This window comes from Budorcas taxicolor, chromosome 4 (genome assembly GCF_023091745.1).
Source record: "Budorcas taxicolor isolate Tak-1 chromosome 4, Takin1.1, whole genome shotgun sequence".
Classification (NCBI taxonomy): domain Eukaryota; kingdom Metazoa; phylum Chordata; class Mammalia; order Artiodactyla; family Bovidae; genus Budorcas; species Budorcas taxicolor.
In genome coordinates, this window is record NC_068913.1 from 25,164,673 (window position 1) to 25,185,716 (window position 21,044).

General features: G+C 37.9%; 1 protein-coding gene across 1 annotated transcript in view; it reads right to left on the reverse strand.

Annotated features, from left to right (window-relative positions):
- DGKB (diacylglycerol kinase beta) overlaps positions 1-20,387 on the reverse strand; it is a 796,797-nt gene extending 776,410 nt beyond the window's left edge. Inside the window, exon 1 of the mRNA XM_052638442.1 lies at positions 20,318-20,387. Within this exon, the coding sequence (XP_052494402.1) occupies positions 20,318-20,387 (70 nt within the window). The remainder of the gene's footprint in view (positions 1-20,317) is intronic.
- Between the last annotated feature and the right edge of the window lie 657 nt (positions 20,388-21,044).

Consider the following 21,044-nt stretch of genomic DNA (forward strand, 5'->3'; position numbering starts at 1 on the left):
CCAGGTGAGCAGAACTATTACAGAGCATTCATTCAGCTATTGTTCTGCAAGTTTTCTAGGTGGGGGGAAATACACGGTACCCTATAGGCTTGAACTGAAGATCCCCTTTCTAGAGCCAGGTATCTCTTACATGTACTAGGCTGTTCATTGGCTACCGCCTAACAAGGCACTGCCCCAACTCTACAAAAATACTTTTCAAAACGGTCACAATTTAAACAAGCGATCCAGGCTATTTCTCCTTTCCCTAAAATCAACTCTCTATTCAAAAGAAAAGGATAACTGAATTCCTACCCATTTAAAACAAAAACATAACCGAATTCTTACCTCTACATCCTAGCAACAAAGGATAGAGTATGAGGTGGAGTGCAAAAGGAACACAAACACAGAGCTATCCTGGGCTTCCTGGCCGATTCATTTCATTTTTGTCAATTGCATTAACTCTCCAATCGCAAACTTCCCTTTGTCCACTTACTAGATTATACCTTCAGCATTTCTTGTTACTGCTGCTGCCTGAGGCAGCCCATTTGATTTTGCCCACACTGCTCAGGGACTTCCACAGAGCAGTAGTGTTAAACTTGCAATAAAAAGGAGCCAAGCCTTTAATGCTTCCTCAAATAACTTGGCAGACCCCATCATGCTTCTTCCTACTAAAGTCCAGAAATAGATTCTGCCCGGGGGAAATATAGCTTCTTCATCAAAGCTTCTGTCCATAATCTCTAATTTTTTTCATGAGACTCTGACTATTTTCAAGTGACTCCAACTCCCTGTCCATTGGAACTCTCTTCAGGCTGCCTTAAAAGGTGTATTTTCACACCTTTTCCAACACTTGGAAAATGATTCATTTCATAGCCCAGCAGCCTTCAAGAAATACCATACTTTATATTTTGTCTTCTTGGTCATAGCAAATATGCACATCCTTTATGAATCATTTGAACTTCTTAGGACCTTCATTCATTTTTCCCCTTCCTATTCTCATTTCTGCTGGAGAGCAATTTTGTTTGTTTATACTTTGTTTAAAACTAATGATCAACCAAAGGATAACAGTATAGCATGGTGATTAAATGCATGGATCCAAGACACAGTCCACCTGATTTGAACCATGTCTATACTTTAATACCTCTGTGACCACAGGCAAATTATTTAATTTCTCCAGACTTTCATTTCCTCATCTTTAAAATGGAGATAATCACAGTAATTGCTGGCCTCATAGAGTTGCTATGGGGATTAAATATGTCAGTATAGTTAAAGCACAAGTACTTAGAAGAATGTGACCAAAATGAACTCATGGTAAACTCTTTGTAAGTATTAGACAGTATATTATTTATTTGTCATCCAAGGTGTGTTCTGAGTAATAATAAATATCAGCATGCAAACATTTTGCTTGCTTTAAAAGTGCACCACTCTGAATACTCTAAAATAGACCCAAGGTCTGCAATGAGCTATCTTTTGCCCTCATGGGATGAAGCTATGGATAATAGCTGATCATAACTACCCAGGACACCAAAATAGTGGTCTTGTCAGCTTTGATCCAGTGGGACTCAGGCAGGAGGGAGCCAAGACATTGCAAAGAGCTATGGAAAAAATAGAGAGAGAGAGACAGAAGAAGGAAAACAGGAGAATAAAGGACAGAACAGATGAACAAATGTTTTGTCTTATTTTTTGTATTCTAGGTTATGTTTTTGATCAGATATTACATTTTTTTGTGAAACATGGACAGTTCCTGAACACCCTTTGAACTTCGTATGGAGTAATAGCATGGGACTAGTTGGAGAAGGCATTGCTCAGGATTTTTGACCTTCAGAATGGTTTCACTTACATTCAAGCATACAATAGACAGTTTCAGAAACTTCCACTGTGGTATTTTACTTGACAGTAGAGTCATAGAGCATTTTAAGAGAAAAGGCACTGGCAGCATGGAGATATCTTAGACTCTGAAGTGAACCTGAAGGAGAAACATAAGCTTTGAGAATAATGTCTCCACTCAAAAGCTAGGAACAAGCTATACTGTGTGTGTGTGTGTGTGTGTGTGTGTGTGTGTGTGTGTGTGTCGAGGAAAAATTGGAGGAAGTGGCAGTATCTCTGTATACTGAGGTCTATGCTATTAGCGGTTTCAAAAGCAAATTTTTATTAGAGAAGGAAATGTCCAGATACCTATGCTAAGTTCTTGATCACCCGGGCAATAGAAGATAAAATAAATGCAATTCTGTGATACACTAGAAAGTTTTTACAAAATATGCTGGAGAGGAGGGCTAAGAAAAAGAAAGCCAGGTACAGTTCAAACAAGACCTCGTAGGAGCAATTATATGGCCCAGTGTCATGCTCTGCCAGCCATCCATCTCTCTTAGATGTCTGGGTATCTCTGTGGTTGTTATTAATTCAAACAAATCAAGAAAAGTCAGAGGTTATGGTGAACCAGAAAAAAAAAAAAAAGCTGATAAAGCAAGGGTCATATCGACTTATAAGATACAGACAATTGAAAGCTGAGATGTTAGTAGACACTTTATGTGGCTGCAATGAGAATTTCCAATTTTCACCTCATTAAGTGAAGCGACACAGTGGGCAAGCTACAGGATTCACTTCAAAAAAATCATCCCACCTACTACTGAGGAAGACATTCTGGAGAAATGCATAGTACAGGCTGGTAACTATGTTTCAAATGGACTCTTTCCTTGAGCTGGACAAAAATGCCATACTATTGCATCTGACTGCACTTCCTATAGTAGTGTCCTGCTGGAGCTACTGACTTGAAGACCCTGAGAGAAGTGTAACGATTCCAAGGTATCTGCACTAACAGAGGAAGAATTCTGGACAGAGTCTCCGGGGACTGTTACTATTTAGTTCACCTCTGGACATTACTGTTCACATTTCCTTAGAAAGAATATGGGCATATCTCTACAGTCTAAATGTAAAAAAAATCTGTGCAGCTGGGTTGACTACACTGAGAAGGCTCTGAAGTTGCCAGAGGAGAACAAGGGCTTCAGAAAAATGGTGGACTCAGAAAAATGTGGGCTTCAGAAAAATGTGGACTCAGCACCTGTAAGCACCTGTAAGCAGACTAATGCTGCTACCAAAGGTCAATTTCAACTTCTTTTAGGTACTGACCTATTCTTTATCTCTCACAGGAAGGACTAAGTGGTACCTTAACATGTTCCCCTTATGTGCCTTTGTGCCAATTTGTATGGTCAGTTAGAGGTCAAAATATCATCAGAACAAATCCACATGTCTTAGCCTATAGACTGCAGTGGAAAGGAGCCAACAGAAAGTAGAAACTTTTTTGATATTGAAAGTTTTCAGGTACCAAAGGACCTGCAAGAAGTAGATGAAAGGGAAACTACAAAGTAGGAGAAAGAGTTCTTTCACTTTATACGGAATATGGACTCAGGAATACTGAAGCAGCATATAATTATAGGAGACATGGAATTTTATCCGTGATCCATTTACAAATGTCTGTTTCTCCAAGATGGAGCCTTTGAAGGATTACATTAAGTAACTCTTAAGTTAATGGTGTTGTTTTTCACTTTTGAACTCTATGCTTTTTAGATTAGACTGGGAGATAATGTAATATAAGGAAAATGAGCAGAGAATTCAATATAATGCAGATGGCAGCCAATAGTGGAAGAAGGAGGAAGAGTTCTGCAAGGTTCTTTGGCCAGAAAGCAGCTTGGGAAATGGCAGAAATCATCATTAAATGTACCATATAACAGTGCTTCATGAAAGGCCTGTGAAAGTACTTATTGCTGCTTCAGAAATAATTCCCAGAGACACTGAGAGAAACACCTGATGTCTTTGACACCCAAGAAGAGAAAAGAGGCTGGATATCATGAGGATGTAAGTTTTCTGGTCCCAAAGACTCCAAAATGTTTAAGATGTCTAATTTTCTTTAAAATTCTGCCATTCGTCAAGTGAATATATGAGAGGAGTAGAAAGGAAAATATGCCCTCCCAGAAAGGTTTATTATTTTAAAATAATTCTGGCTCATTTATAATATTTTCTTATCATAAACAGTTTATTTGATATTGGTAACAGGATATATCAGTAATCATATCAAATTATATCCTACCAATAATCAGAATATAAACTCTGTTCCATGCTTTCCTTGGCATTCCTTTCATTACAGGCTACCTCCTTGAATACTTAACTAAAGCATATCTTTCATGAGTAAATTTCTAGATAAAGATCCTCATTTGAAAGAATTTAAAAATTACCACTACCAACGTCTGATATCCATAGGGAAACTGTAAATAAGAAAGATTTGGCAGAATTTTGTAAACATCTGGGGGATGCTCATGTCCAGGTTGAATTTATGGCTACCACCATTTTACTCTTTTCATGATTTTTTTTTTTTTTTAATGTGAGAGTTTTGATTTCCCACTGTCTTCAGTTTGGGGGCATGTTTCAAGGGAGAGTGGATTATCCTAATTTATCGATAAATTAGGATATCCTAATAGATCCTAAGTCTTAAAAAGATCTAGAAGTCAGTTATCATTTGGCAGCTGTAGAAGCTCAAATGAGCTTCCCTGGTGGCTCAGCTGCTAAAGAACCCACCTGCAATAGGAGAGACCTGGGTTCGATCCCTGGGTTGGGAAGATCCCCTGGAGAAGGGAATGGGTACCCACTCCAGTATTCTGGCCTGGAGAATTCCATGGACTATATAGTCCATGGAGTTGCAAAAAATCAGACATAACTGAGAAGCTTTCACTTCTACTTTGAGAACTCCTTGCAATTGCATGAATGTTGAGGGTCCTGCCTCATGTCATCAGTACCTTTGGAGCAGAACGTATTACTATTTGAGCTTCTGAAAGTGAAAGTCGCTCAGTCCGACTCTTTGAGACCCCATGAACCATTCGATCCATGGAATACTCAAGGCCAGAATACTGGAGTGGGTAGCCATTGCCTTTTCCAGAGGATCTTCCCAACCCAGGGATTGAACCCAGGTCTCTCCCATTGTAGGCGGATTCTTTACCAGCTGAGCCACCAGGGAAGGGGCAACGTATTCAACGAAAGGGGAGAATTTGCCCGGAGTGAAGCTTTTGGTCTCCCTCTCCCAGATCCTTTCTTTCTGTGCTCATTCTATAACAAAGCAATGAAAAATAAATTAATGATTGCTACTTGCAAGAAAAAGGTGTGTGTGTCTGTGTGTGTAACTGTATTTTAAAAGACTGACTTTTAAAAAATAAAATATAAGAATTATGCCTCTTTTTCACAGTAGGCTCTAAAATAGCTTTAACTAACTGTATTTCCCTTCATCCTCTCTGGATGAATATAGAAAAGTAGGTGACTCTCCTATCTTGAAAAGTAGGGTGTAAATAGGATGTACCTGAAAACCCAGTGTTGGGGCAGAGGGAAAGAAGAGGAATCAGAGACCAAGACAAGGAGATATCTGGGCACAAATCTGAAGTTGTCTTTATATGAACTGAAAGGCAATCTGATGGGAAAGTTTTCAACAATTTGTGGGGTACTGATTATGGTGGTAAAGACAATCACAAGTTCTTCTAAGACTATAAGTACGGTAAGATCTCAGACCCACTATAGTCTTGGCAGTGTTCTTCCTTATAAAATACACTTTGGGAGTATGCAAAAATAATCCCTGCACCTGATGTTCCCTAGGCAAGGCTTTGAAAGAGGCAACTGGATTTGAAGATAAATTGTGGAAAATTAGGCCACAAGAAATAGGATGGTATTTCTTACATAATCTCACAGAAACAAACTACACAATTCAATAAATAATAAGATTATAAATGTGTATTTGCAAGAAACAGAGATACTGAACTACAAAAATGAAAAGAAATAGCAGAACGATAACTCAGAACATTCTAATGATAGTAACAATAAAAACAATAATTAGCTTACATATGGTAGTTTGCCATTTACAATGCATTTCCACACATATTATTTTATTTGAGACTTACAATATTCTTGTGAGTGGGCTTTTTATTTTCTTAATTACACAGTAGAGAAAATTAAACTTTAGAAAGGTTACGTAACTTGATAATGACCAAAACTAATACATTAAGAAAATAAACAGTAGAGAAGGACTGAATAAGAAAACTGAATAAAACCAAAACATAATTCTAGATTTGGTTAAGCTCAAAATCTTTCATCACCAAGTGTTTCTCTTTATATGCTGCCCAACTTGTCTCCTATAAACATGTCTTTCTTTCGTATGTGAAAGAACAAAATCCCTCTTTTTATTCGATTACCTTTGAGTCTTCCTCTTTTTTCTCATGGCTAAGATTCTATGAAGAGCTTGTATATATTCTGCCTTTCTTCCACTGAGTATCTTTACTTTCTCCCAATGATTATATGTTGATAGGCAATGTTTTATTAATGCCACTTACAGATTGGTATTGTATGACTGGCGCTGAATTCTTTAGTATTGTCTTCATACACATGTCCGTGTACACACATATCTGCTGAGACACAAATATACACATACCCCAACACACATTTCCAACTCTTCCCTACTTTCCCAACTTTCTTTCATGCCTCAACACATGCTCTGATATCTATTTGGAGTTTCTCTGCTTTTTGAAAAACTCTATTCAATACTTTCAATTAACATTCCTCTCCCCTTTCAACACCTATCCATGTGAAGAAGAGTTAAAAGCTCTCAAAGAGTCTTGCTAGATTTTGGTTCAAAAAGGTGACTCAGGAAGCTGCTGAACTCACTTCCTCTACAGCTACATGGAATAATTCCCTAAGTAAGAACGCTGTAAACAATGAGGATGTGAATGACCCCTACGTATAGGGCAAACAAGAAAAAATCCACATCAAAATAGGTACTAAAGGCTGAGGTACAATTCTGCCATGAGCCCCGGGCCTACTGTGGTGATCCACAACTAGGAGGGAACTCATAACTACCAGCTTTTCCCTGATGAGCCAGGGGTCTGAACATCACATATGGTGTCCCAGCTTTGAATCCTTTCAAAAAAGAGGGGCCTCCAAAACGTCTATCTGTGAAAGCCAATGGGGCTTGTGTCTAGGAGGCCCACAAGGCTTTTGGGAACTGAGAAAATGTTCATAACAGCCCAAGCAGACTTACTGTGGCTAAGCCCCCAGGTCCAGTGCAGAGGCAGCAGATTAAATATGTAATGCTCAGATTTCAAAATGAAACATATTATGTATTGTTTATCAGACATCTGTACATACATAGAGGGATGTAGATATAGATATATTAATGTAATCAATACCACTGAGAGATCATGGAGTGATGCAGAATTTTAAATGAGTAAAATTATATCTTCCAGAACAAAATTTGCAAAATTTTGTGTATGAAAGATGTCCAGTCTTTTCATTAAAAAGGGCTATTTTCTTAGCTTAAAAGCTGTGGCCTGAGGAGCAAGCATCTAATTTAATACCCATCTAGGGGCTGACTGTAATACTCTCCAAAGACAGGGGGCTAGCAGGCACCATCTTTGCTCTCTCTTTCTCTTTACCTGCCTTGCTCCAGGTGGCCTGACATTCCAGAAAGGAGTTTGCACAGAGGTCTGGTACCCCAGCTTTTGCAGCTGTGCCCAGAGGATTTACCCCCTGATTATCTGGCTCTCCTGGCCAACAGGGTTTATGTCCCAAAGTCTCACAAATCTATAATAGAATATAAGTTTTCAGTTGGCCCACAGGACACAGTGCAGAAGCTATGGATTGAAACACCCATTTGCTCAGAGAAAGATGCTTATTTCTGGTACAAACTGGGGTGCTCTACATCACTTATCATTAAGAAAATGCCACATGAAATCACAGTGAGATAACACTTCACACCTCTTCAAATGGACATCATCAAAAAGAGGTAACAAGTATCAGCAAGGATGTGCACGAGAACCTTGTACACTGTGATGGAAATAGAAATTGGTATAGCCACTATGGAAAACAGTATGGAGATTATTCAAAAATTTAAAAATAGAACTACCATATTATCCAGCAATTCCACATCTGAGTATTTATATGAAAGAAATAAATCAATATCCTGAAGAGATCTCTGTACCTTCATTTACATTGCAGCATTATTTGCAATTGCCAAGATATATAAACAACCTAATTGTCCATAGACAAATAAATGGTAAATAAAATTATGTGTATATATATATATATAATTTAAATGCAATACTTGCATGCAATCTCAAAAATGACAGAATGATCTCTGTTCATCTCCAAGGCAAACCATTCAATATCACAGTAATCCAAGTCTATGCCCCAACCAGTAATGCTGAAGAAACTGATGTTGAACGGTTTCATGAAGACCTAAAGACCTTTTAGAACTAACACCCCCAAAAAATGTTCTTTTCATTATAGGGGACTGGAATGCAAAAGTAGGAAGTCAAGAAACACCTGGAGTAACAGGCAAATTGGGCCTTGGAATGTGGAATGAAGCAGGGCAAAGACTAACAGAGTTTTGCCAAGAAAATGCACTAGTCATAGCAAACACCCTCTTCCAACAACACAAGAGAAGACTCTACACATGGACATCACCAGATGGTCAACACCGAAATCAGACTGATTATATTCTCTGCACCCAAAGATGGAGAAGCTCTATACAGTCAACAAAAACAAGACCAGGAGCTGACTGTGGCTCAGATCATGAACTCCTTATTACCAAAACCAGACTCAAACTGAAGAAAGTAGGGAAAACCGCTAGACCATTCAGGTATGACTTAAATCAAATCCCTTATGATTATACAGTGGAGGTGAGAAATAGATTTAAGGGACTAGATCTGATAGATAGAGTGCCTGATGAACTATGGACGGAGGTTCGTGACATTGTACAGGAGACAGGGATCAAGATTATCTCCATGGAAAAGAAATGCAAAAAAGCAAAATGGCTGTTTGGGGAAGCCTTACAAATAGCTGTGAAAAGAAGAGAAGCGAAAAGCAAAGGAGAAAAGGAAAGATATAAGCATCTGAATGCAGAGTCCCAAAGAATAGCAAGAAGAGATAAGAAAGCCTTCTTCAGCGATCAATGCAAAGAAATAGAGGAAAACAACAAAATGGGAAAGACTAGAGATCTCTTCAAGAAAATTAGAGATACGAAGGGAACATTTGATGCAAAGATGGGCTGGATAAAGGACAGAAATGGTATGGACCTAACAGAAGCAGAAGATATTAAGAAGAGGTGGCAAGAATACACAGAAGAAATGTACAAAAAAGATCTTCATGACCCAGATAATCATGACGATGTGATCACTCATCTAGAGCCAGACATGGAATGTGAGGTCAAGTGGGCCTTAGAAAGCATCACTACGAACAAAGCTAGTGAGGTGATGGAATTCCAGTGGAGCTGTTTCAAATCCTGAAAGATGATGCTGTGAAAGTGCTGCACTCAATACACCAGCAAATTTGGAAAACTCAGCAGTGGCCACAGGACTGGAAAAGGTCAGTTTTCATTCCAATCCCAAAGAAAGGCAATGCCAAAGAATGCTCAAACTACCGCACAATTGCACTCATCTCACATGCTAGTAAAGTAATGGTCAAAATTTTCCAAGCAAGGCTTCAGCAATACGTGAACCATGAACTTCCAGATGTTAAAGCTGGATTTAGAAAAGGCAGAGGAACCAGAGATCAAATTGCCAACATGCGCTGGATCATGGAAAAAGCAAGAGAGTTCCAGAAAAACATCTATTTCTGCTTTATTGACTATGCCAAAGCCTTTTGACTGTGTGGATCACAATAAACTGTGGAAAATTCTCAAAGAGATAGGAATACAAGACCACCTGACCTGCCTGTTCAGAAATCTATATGCAGGTCAGGAAGCAACAGTTAGAACTGGACATGGAACAACAGACTAGTTCCAAATAGGAAAAGGAGTACATCAAGGCTGTATATTGTCACCCTGCTTATTTAACTTATATGCAGAGTACATCATGAGAAACGCTGGACTGGAAGAAACAGAAGCTGGAATCAAGATTGCCAGGAGAAATATCAATGCAGATGACACCACCCTTATGGCAGAAAGTGAAGAGGAGCTAAAAAGTCTCTTTCTAAATTCCATATATATGTGTTAGTATACTGTATTGGTGTTTTTCTTTCTGGCTTACTTCATTCTGTATAATTGGCTCCAGTTTCATCCACCTCATTAGAACTGTTTCAAATGTATTCTTTTTAATGGCTGAGTAATACTCCATTGTGTATATGTACCACAGCTTTCTTATCCATTCATCTGCTGATGGACATCTAGGTTGTTTCCATGTCCTGGCTATTATAAACAGTGCTGCAATGAACACTGGGGTACACGCATCTCTTTCAATTCTGGTTTCCTCAGTGTGTATGCCCTGCAGAAAGATGGCAATGATGACCCTGTATGCAAGACAGCAAAAGAGACACAGATGTGTAGAGCGGACTTTTGGACTCAGAGGGAGAGGGAGAGGGTGGGATGATTTGGGAGAAGGGCATTGAAACATGTGTACTATCATGTAAGAAACGAATCATCAGTCTATGTCCAATGCAGGATACAGGACGCTTGGGGCTGGTGCACGGGGATGACCCAGAGAGATGTTATGGGGAGGGAGGTGGAAGGGGGATTCATGTTTGGGAATGCATGTACACCTGTGGTGGATTCATGTCAATGTATGGCAAAACCAATATGGTATTGTAAAGTAAAATAAAGTAAAAATTAAAATTAAAAAAAAATAAAACAAAAAACACAAAAAAATAAATAAATAAAAATAAAAAGTCTCTTGATGAAAGTGAAAGAGGAGAGTGAAAAAGTTGGCTTAAAGCTCAACATTCAGAAAACGAAAATCATGGCATCCGGTCCCATCACTTCATGGGAAATAGATGGGGAAACAGTAGAAACAGTGTCAGACTTTATTTTTTGGGGCTCCAAAATCACTGCAGATGGTGACTGCAGCCATGAAATTAAGAGATGTTTACTCCTTGGTAGAAAAGTTGCGACCAGCCTAGATAGTATATTCAAAAGCAGAGACATTACTTTGCCAACTAAGGTCCGTCTAGTCAAGGCTATGGTTTTTCCTGTGGTCATGTATGGATGTAAGAGTTGGACTGTGAAGAAGGCTGAGCGCTGAAGAATTGATGCGTTTGAACTGTGGTGTTGGAGAAGACTCTTGAGAGTCCCTTGAACTGCAAGGAGATCCAACCAATCCATTCTGAAGGAGATCAACCCTGGGATTTCTTTGGAAGGAATGATGCTAAAGCTGAAACTCCAGTACTTTGGCCACCTCATGCGAAGAGTTGACTCATTGGAAAAGACTTTGATGCTGGGAGGGATTGGGGGCAGGAGGAGAAGGGGACGACCGAGGGGCTGGATGGCATCACGGACTTGATGGACGTGAGTCTGAGTGAACTCCGGGAGATGGTGATGGACAGGGAGGCCTGGCGTGCTGTGATTCATGGGATTGCAAAAAGTCGGACACGACTGAGTGACTGAACTGAACTGATACATATGTTATCTATCCATTAGAAAGAAAGACATTTGTGACAACAACATGTGTGGTCCTTAAGGACAATATAGTAAGTGAAGTAAGTCAGAAGAGAAAAAGACAAATATTGTATAACCTCACTTAAATGTGGAATCTCAGAAACTTACAGGAACAAAATTGTGCTTCTCCAAAAGCAAGGGGCAAGGAGTAAGTGTAATGGGTAAGTGTGTTTAAAAGGTACGAACTCCCCCTTATAAGAACAGCATAGTGACAATAGTTAACAATGCTGTATTATATAATTGTAAGTTGCTAAGAGAGTGCCTCTTAAAAGTTATCATCATAAGGAAAAAATCGTCATTGTGTTGATAGATGTTAACTAAATTTATTGTGGTAATCATTTTGCAATACATATCAAATCATTGTGTTGTACACCTAATACAATGTTATATGTCAACTGTATCTCATTTAAAAAGAACCTTGCATATATATTAGCAGGAGTAAGTATTTTATTGCTTTATCATCATTTGCCATGGTATTTACTCTCTCTGAATAGACTAAGCTCTTTGACTAAAAGAACCATGATATTCATTTCTATATTATCTGAAACCAAGCTTACTGCCTAAGAGTAAAAGGTACTAAATATTTCTGGCTAAATAACAAGCAGTGAGTAAAATTAAGTTCCTCTAAATAGATGGGGAAACAGTGGATAGAGTGTCAGACTTTATTTTGGGGGGCAACAAAATCACCGCAGATGGTAATTGCAGCCATGAAATTAAAAGATGCTTACTCCTTGGAAGGAAAATTATAACCAACCTAGACAGCATATTAAAAAGCAGAGACATCGCTTTGCCAACAAAGGTCCATCTAGTCAAGGCTATGGTTTTTCCAGTAGTCATGTATGGATATGAGAGTTGGACTGTGAAGAAAGCTGAGCACCGAAGAATGATGCTTTTGAACTGTGGTGTTGGAGAAGACTCTTGAGAGTCCCCTGGACTGCAAGGAGATCCAACCAGTCCATCCTAAAGGAGATCAGTCCTGGGTGTTCATTGGAAGGACTGATGTTGAAGCTGAAACTCCAATATGTTGTCCACATGCTGCAAAGAGCTGACTCACTGGAAAAGACCCTGATGCTGGGAGGGATTGGGGGCAGGAGGAGAAAGGGATGACAGAGGATGAGCTGGTTGGATGGCATCACCAACTCGATGGACATGACTTTGGGTAGGCTCGGGGTGTTGGTGATAGACAAGGAGGCCTGGCGTGCTGCGGTTCATGGGGTTGCAAAGAGTCGGACACAACTGAGCGACTGAACTGAACTGAAGTATACATACTCATATTAGTGCATGTGTGTGTGTGTGTATGCATATGTGTGTGGGGGGCACTTCCTGCTAAAATGTAGATGGCAGCATCTAAGGAAATTTCTAGAAAATAGCAACCTTTAATTTACAACTCAATTAAGGATGAAGTGCATAATTTAACCTATATGAATTTTTGTGATAACTTTTGTTACAATTCATCATACTAATATTAGTAATAACAACAAGACTAATTATTTATAAGTGGGGAGTACTAGCCTCATTTTATAAGGTGAAGAAACAGAAGCTTAAAGAGATTGCAATGACTTTCTTAATGATCCACAATAAATACTTGTGAGTTACTGTTCACATTTGTAGTTTTCACCAAATATTTCTATCTTCCCCGATGCTAGACAGACAGAAAGAATGCACTTCTGTACTCCTTTCAAGTTAGATGTGATCATGTGGATTGCTTGGGCCAAAGAAACGTAAGCAATGACATTATCAGGATGAAGCCTTAAGAGTCAGCCCCCAGTGTACAAAGTCTATTTCTCTCTGTTACAGCATGTGCCAATTTTTAAAGCTGATGACTACTCCATCTGACTGGGACTTGATTAAGGACAATGTGAAATTAAACCATTTGCTGATTCAGATTTGGAAATGTACATAGGACCAAGAAATAAGCTTCTGTTTTGTTAAGCCACTGAGATTTTGTTAACTTTTCCAATCATAGCCCAATTTGGTCCACTCTGACCAAAACATTTCTCAGAAATCCTAACTTCAATATTAAAGTTTGTTTGACCATAAATCTTAATTTATGGCTTTGGGGCAATTTTGAAAAGTTGAAAAAAAAGTAGATGTTAAAAGTCATTGAAAATGATGGTTTTTCAGGATACTGAAATAATGGAAACTTAGACATTCATAGTTATTACTTTCTTTGACTACTACAAGATTCAGGTATTGAAAAACTTCAGCTACATGGACCCAGAGAAGCCACCAGCAGGAAATTCGGCCTGAAGCAGTACAACAAATAGCAACCAAAGCCAGAGATGAGGCGAAAGAGATTATGCAGCCAACATACATTCCAGAAATAAAATCTGGGTGAGAGCCAGGAACTGCTGAGTTAATCAATGTGAATAAGAAGAAACAGGGTTGGAAATGAAAGACATGGATTATCTAAAATAGAGTCACAGATTCCAACTGCAGACAAGTGTCAGGGCAAAGTCAAGACAGTCTGCGTGAGTAGTAGAAGTGAGTAGGCATAAATCCAAGAACAGAGTCCTCATTTTTACAGGAAATCACCTCCATCACCACCATTAGGATTCTCAACAAAAGACTAATTTATTGAGTACTGAGCATGTTACAGGCCTCTTCACGCTGAATCATTATTGCAATCCTATGGCATAGTGAGGAAAACAAGGTGTGCATCACAGCCCTTGAACTCAAACCCAGTTTAACCTAACAAGGAGTTATGTGTTTTCAGCCACTATGCTAACTGACTCTGAGCCATTTATTCTTCTGTCTGGGCAAAGAGAGTAATTAGCATTAAGTGGCTTGGCCTCCCAAAATAGAGCCAATGTAACAAAGAGTCAAGGACAAAAGTAAGAGAGCTAATCCCACTGAGATGAATCAGAGGGCTAATATGTGATCTAAACTTGTTTACCAATAAGCTGAATATGCACAGGGGAGGTCTAGTCTCTCCCTTCACTTCCTTAAACCTTCAGGTATGGATCAAGCACAAAAGATATCTCAAAGATACAGATCATCATGCTGAAGGGTGGGGTTTCTTGCGAGAGGAAAGCTACTTAAGACGGAAAAAGACTCTGCCAATTTTTTTTATTATTATTACAATTGTGTGCTGATTTTATTCTCCTCTCTTTTCCCTCCCATGTTTTTCATAACGAAGAGTAAGGGAGGTTCCAGAAATAGGAGAAAGACGTGTGGGCAGGATGAAGAAAAATGACTCCACTTAAGACAGGGCATCATGGAAGTCCACACAGGATCCAGTGTGATGAAGCAGAATAAGAGAGCAGAAGGGTATATTTGGGAGCAAAAGCCACAGCCACAGTTAGAAGCTCTGTCCTGTACACAAAAGCCCTTTGAGAGATGGTTGTGGCTGTTGGAGATAAGAGGACCCGATGAATCCTGGATTCCAGTTTCTCCTACATGTGAAACATGATTAACAGCCTGTTTAAGAACAAAGTGATCTTTGTAAAAAATACTAAATGAATTATTACTGTTCTGATCTTTGCCATCACTTATTGTGCCACAGCAATGGGCCAAGTAATCTTCCTAAGAGATCATCTGCCTCCTCTAAGGTTTACTGTATTAAATGAATCAATACTTGTATTTAGAACAGGGTACTAAAAATCTATTACTGATGATGATGGCTACTGTCTCATTAAATCCTACAACACTGTGAGGTGGAATTCCACTTTTCCAGGTGAGTAAGCTGAGCCACAGGTAGTATATATAACCTCCCCAAGGCCCTAGGGCTAATAAGTTGAAGACAGAGCAGGGGTTCAACGCTGTCAAATATTAGTTTGCCTGCAAAGCCTGTGTTTTTTCCACAAAGTCATACTGCACGCCTCTCTCCAATGGAAGAAATTGTACACTTGGTCCAAATATTAGGCACACTGGTCCTTATTGAAAAGAACAAGTTCATCATATAAATTTGCAACCCTCTACAATGCCAGCTGCTATAAACAGTATGAAATTTATGAAAGTTCAGAAGTGTTCCCACTGTAATAACACAGTATTTCTCAAAAATAATTTACATGCTCTATAACACTCTTTATAAATAGCAAATAAAAAGATAATCCTAAGTGACAATATGTGGGCAGATAATGAATCACTTGGAAATACTGTGTAGATTTTACATAGAAAATATGTTCATCCATGAAAAGATTTGGAATTTCTTAACCCTTTGCTGTGTCTTGAAACCACAGCAGGAAGCACTGACAAACTAGTAATCTGATAAGCTCAATTCTCTACACGGCAGGAGTGAGAGCTCTTCATTTTACAACAACAGTTTGGATGACTTTTTATAGAGTGGGAAAGAAAATTATACTCCTCTCCCACATATCAATGGAAATGCTTCCCATGGAGTGACTCAGTCTGAAAACTTAAACAGGAGCATGCGCTCAGCATGCTGTAGGCGGCCACAGCGGGCTTCGCATTAGCTGCCTTGAGCATTTGTGGGGACAACACAGATCTGAGGCTGCCAACAGCACCAGAAGCTTCTACCTTGTGGGAAAAATTTGGTCCTGTAGCAGAAAAAAAAAGACATTGGTTCTTCATGCTCCAAAATGTGGCACTTTTTAACTCGATCATCAACAATATGTTCAAACAGCCAACAAAACAGTCCCTCCTTCTCTACTAAAATAATGATTGTAAACAGCTACATTACTTGCAATTCACAAGGCACTGTTCTCATTACTTGACATATATTAACTCATTCAATTTAATACTCACAACATTTGACATATTTATTATTTTTCCCATTTTAGAAGTATGAAAATTGGGACACAGAGATGTTATATAACTTTTGAAAGTCAGACAAAGTACTATGTACTTTGCTGCACTATGGTGGGACCAGGACTTGAACACAAACTGATGTGCTAGCTGCCTAACCAGGAATGCTATGCTAATATCGTTTCATTTTTCCCCAATTAATTATGAGGAAAGCCTAGAAGTTGAAACAACATGTATAGTTGCAGGGTATAATGGACTAAAATTTGTGTCTCCCCGAATGCATATGTTGGAATCCTATTTCACAATATGATGGGGGGGTTGTGGTTAGGAGGTAAATGGGCTTCCCTGATGGCTCAGCCATAAAGAATCTGCCTGCTCTGCAGGAGACGCAGGAAACCCTGGTTCAATCCCTTAGTCAGGAAGCTCCCCTGCAGGAGGAAATGAATTTCTCCTGAGGTCCGGAAGCTAGAACTCTGATTAGAGCCTTTATAAGAATCCCAGGAGAACTTGCTGCCCCTCTTGCTCTTTCGACCATGTGAGAATACAAGAAGCTGACAGTTTGCAACTCAAAAGACCTTTATCAGAATCCATGCCAGGCACCCTGATCTCAGAATTCCAACCTCCAGAACTATGAGAAATAACTTTCTATTCTTTATAAGTTACCCAGTCTGTGGTATTTCATTTTAGCAGCCTAAACAAAGTAAGACACGATATATTATGGCAATTGTGGAGAGAACTCAAGATCAGATAACTTGAGGAAAAGATCTATATGGTATTATAGGACTAACACTGAGTGATTTGGTTTTGTGGGGGTAAGAGTTCCATGAATTCATTCATCTCAACCAAGAAATTGACAGCCACACCTTCATTCCCCAAAAGCATATAAAACACTTATTTGAAATATATCACATATAACCTTGGCATGCTACAAATATAGACTTAAGTTAATAACTTTTAAAAATTGAGTCATTTAATATATACAAACAATTTCTTATTGAAATTCACAAAACAATTAAAATCAAGAAAGCAATTAAAATCTAATATAGCATTTTTCTAATAGACTGTGGAAGAATGTCACTTTGCCAACATTGCATTGCAACATGAAAAATCTGATTTAAAGCTGCAAATAAACTGATGACATGTACTGAATAGCATGGAAAATATATCCCTTTTATAATCTTCAGGCTAATAAATTTGTTTCCAGTTATGTTTTGACAATGGCAATTTGTTACACAAAGATACATCCTAATCGTAATGGTCTTTGCTTTTTAATTATACAGGAAACTTCAAGGATTAAATCTAGCACTTTTCATTGCTGTCGAGGTTATTTAAAAAAGAGAAGAAGTTTAATGATCATGGAACCAGTACTATTTATTTCTTTACAGTTAACTTGTCTCCTTAAAAAATCTGCTTTAATAATGTTCTTATACTCACTGGGTCACTGCTCACTATTTTATGGAATGCCCATTAGTCTTTGTCTCAATAGGTTACAACTTTTACATTTGACAATTTTTATTATACCTGTCATAGGTATTTCTGCAAATTTATTACAAAATGAAGGATTTTAATGATGTAATTAAATGTACTCCCATATTCCTTAGCCAATAAAATAAAAGTAGTGGTCAATAATATATTTAATACTTTAGCATTAAATTCTACTTATCAGTTCAAATGCAATTTGAATATTTGAGCCAAAGTTATTCTAAATAATAATTTAGCTGCTCTGGCAATAATTTATCTGTTTTATATTAGTGCCTCCATAGGTATGTTTCCTGTAGGTATCTAAGCACTGGAAAATATATTTTAAAAGTCCAGCTAAGTTCAGTATAACCTAAACAAAACTATCATGTTTATTCTACTTGGGGAATTATGTCACCAAATTCCCCGGTCTTTCCAATCAAATTTTTAGAGCTGAAATCTGCTCCTCTCTCTCAATTCTCATATTTTATTATTGCCTAAATTCTCTTCCATTAGTTTTAATGATATAATATTAAATCTATGTTTTTATTATCATCTTTCTCCATTCAAATTTTTAATTTATTGCAGTAGCTCACTGCCATAATTTCAGTCTGTTTCAAATACTATTTTCATATTTGCAAATCCAAATTCTTGGGCTATAATGCTGTTCATAACAACCAACCCTTAGCATCCTACAAATACTTTTCACTGTCTAACTCAGGTTGGGTATTGTATATTTTAATTCCATCTCAGTTTTACAGCCTTAATTCACTCACTTCTTTAATTTGTGTTGTAGCTAAATGTGGCTCATCTCACTTTCTCAAATATATGCTAAATTTTTCTTTTAAAATATATCATTTGTTTGCATGTACCTTGTCTTTTTTTAAAATTCATTTCAAATTCCTCTTTCATGAAGATTTCACTTTCTCCCTATCTCAAGTGGCACACTGTAACCCTACAGATACCTAAACTTTGCTTGTAGCCCTTCGATTATATTTTATCTAGATCTAGAGTCATTTATCCATCAGTTCCTAGCCTTCACTAAACTGTAAATTCCAAAAATGCATACCTTCATTTCCCACCATGCCAAGCAAAATACTCTCCGTAAAGATGTTCAGAAATATTTACAGTAAAGAGCATATAAAAATTAGAAAACACAGGTGAACCAATTTTTCAGTTTCAGTTCAGTCGCTCAGTCGTGTCCACTCTTTGCAGCCCCATGAATCACAGCACGCCAGGCCTCCCTGTCCATCACCAACTCCCGGAGTTCACTCAGACTCGTGTCCATTGAGTCGGTGATGCCATCCAGTCAGCTTCAAAACTACTGAGTATAAACATGCTGACAAGAATTCAGCCATTCTGGACTAAGCTGTCCTCATGAGATAAGTAGATGAACTGGGCTTTAAGGGGCTCCAAACAGTTTTTGAAGCTGGGACCACATTTTGATATCAATTATTTGCCCTCCTCCCCCCAATTTGGTAGTCGCTGTTTGTTTTGTTTTGTTTATTTTTAATCATTATTGATGGAGAAAACTCACAGGTTCTTATAGGAATTTGCATCTTCCTTACAAATACCCATCAGCACTCTCAAAACCTTACCCAGAACACTTCAGCCCTCCAGTTAGAAAGACTGGAATACCTATTTATTGGCCTTTTCAGATAAACAGACATTCTAAGACAGTTCCTGTCTTATAATATGTACCCCATAAATCAGTCTTATTATCACTCACCTATCTACTTATTATTATTCAAGATCCCTCATTTGGGTTTAATCCTTTTCTCCACCTGTCCTTCAAAACATCATTCAGTTCATTCTTGTCACTTCTCTCCTACACACCCCAACTCTTGGCATAAGCATCTCCAGCCAGCTGCTCCACCTTCTGCCTCCTTCACTACCGTGTGCTATTGGTTCTTTCTCACTGTCCATTTCTTGCATTTTCGTCACTCATAATCACCATTCTTATGGCATTCTCTGCTTATTTTTTCTCTACTCATCATGCTCCCAGCAACCTCTTGCTGCTTTCTATTTCTTAGTTGCTTCATTTTCTCTAATACCTTGACACAGCTGCCCCCCACATTTACAGCTGGAACTCAATTTGTGAAATACATAAATTTTCAAAAATCCATGGTAGAAACAATAAATACAATCCTGCTGTTTATGTGTAAAGATAATCATATTTAAAAATTGCACACTAGAAAGCAAATCACCATGGCTTATCTTCATACTAATACACACACCCTAATACCTTCTCTTTCTTTTACAATCTCTTATTCTATTCTGTATTTTTATTTTACAACCTCTTATTATACATGTGGGATTGGCCACAATGTATCTAAGACTCCCTGTTCCCAGTCTTATAGAAATGTTATGCTAACAAACAAGGGGAAAAAAATTTCACTTTTCCTCTTACTTCTGCTAATCCTTCTTCTTGGTTACAGACTCACCAATCTCTCTTCTCCCAAACTTCTTTATCCTTTGCATCGCACCTATTACAGCTGGAAGGTTCCCAAGTTCAGTTTTGCATCTAACATCCAGTTCTTTTTCTTCTAGATTTAGTGATTTTCCTTTTCCTCATGCCAAACAAGTAGCTTCAAGTCCACTTACTTGCCAACACAAAAGACGTTTATCCCAGTGCTGAACAGGACCTATAATCTGTTATTGAAAGTATATAATATGCCATTTAAAATAGATACCAAGTAAAGTCATATCAATATGAATACTTACACTCAGCATATTTCTGAAGCTGGGAAAATTCTGAGGGGCTGAGATGGGCCCACTTTTCCTGGTTTGTCATGGTGGTGGTCAGGAGATCTCTTACATACCAGGTGAGGAATTCTTTATTCAGATTTTGGCAGAATTTAGGCTTCAAAGTTTCCACATGGCATGTTTCATTATAAAATATGTCATGCTTTCAAACTATGTAATCTGTCAACATGAGACCACTGTGGATATGAGTTTGTAGTTTCAATAAGGTATTAAATCACTGTAGAAAGAAAAACATAAAGATTGAAAGATTAGCATTATTAAATGAAGAAAAAAACTGACAAGTTACAGAATGCTAAAGATTTTAAATTCCTAAATAACATATTTCAAAGTTATTTTATTTTGCATAATAATATTTCATTGCTCACTCTTTAATGGCATTTTATATACATTTTCTAATACCAAATCACAGAAGAAAAATGATTAAAAATACAAAGTGTGCAGTAAATTTTATAAGGTCTAGTTTCATACAAGTAGTTTTTTTATGTTGTTCAGCTTTATAAACTCCATATTCCAAGAGCAAAGAAAGGTGCCATTTTTATCAATCTGAATTATCAGTATTTAAACATCTAAATAATGTTATATTTAAACCAAAATTTTTAAATGAAGCTAAGTAAGATCTAAGTTACCTATACAAACAATCTGATGCCCTGTCCATTTTCTAACAATGGTTTGCAATGGTAATCAA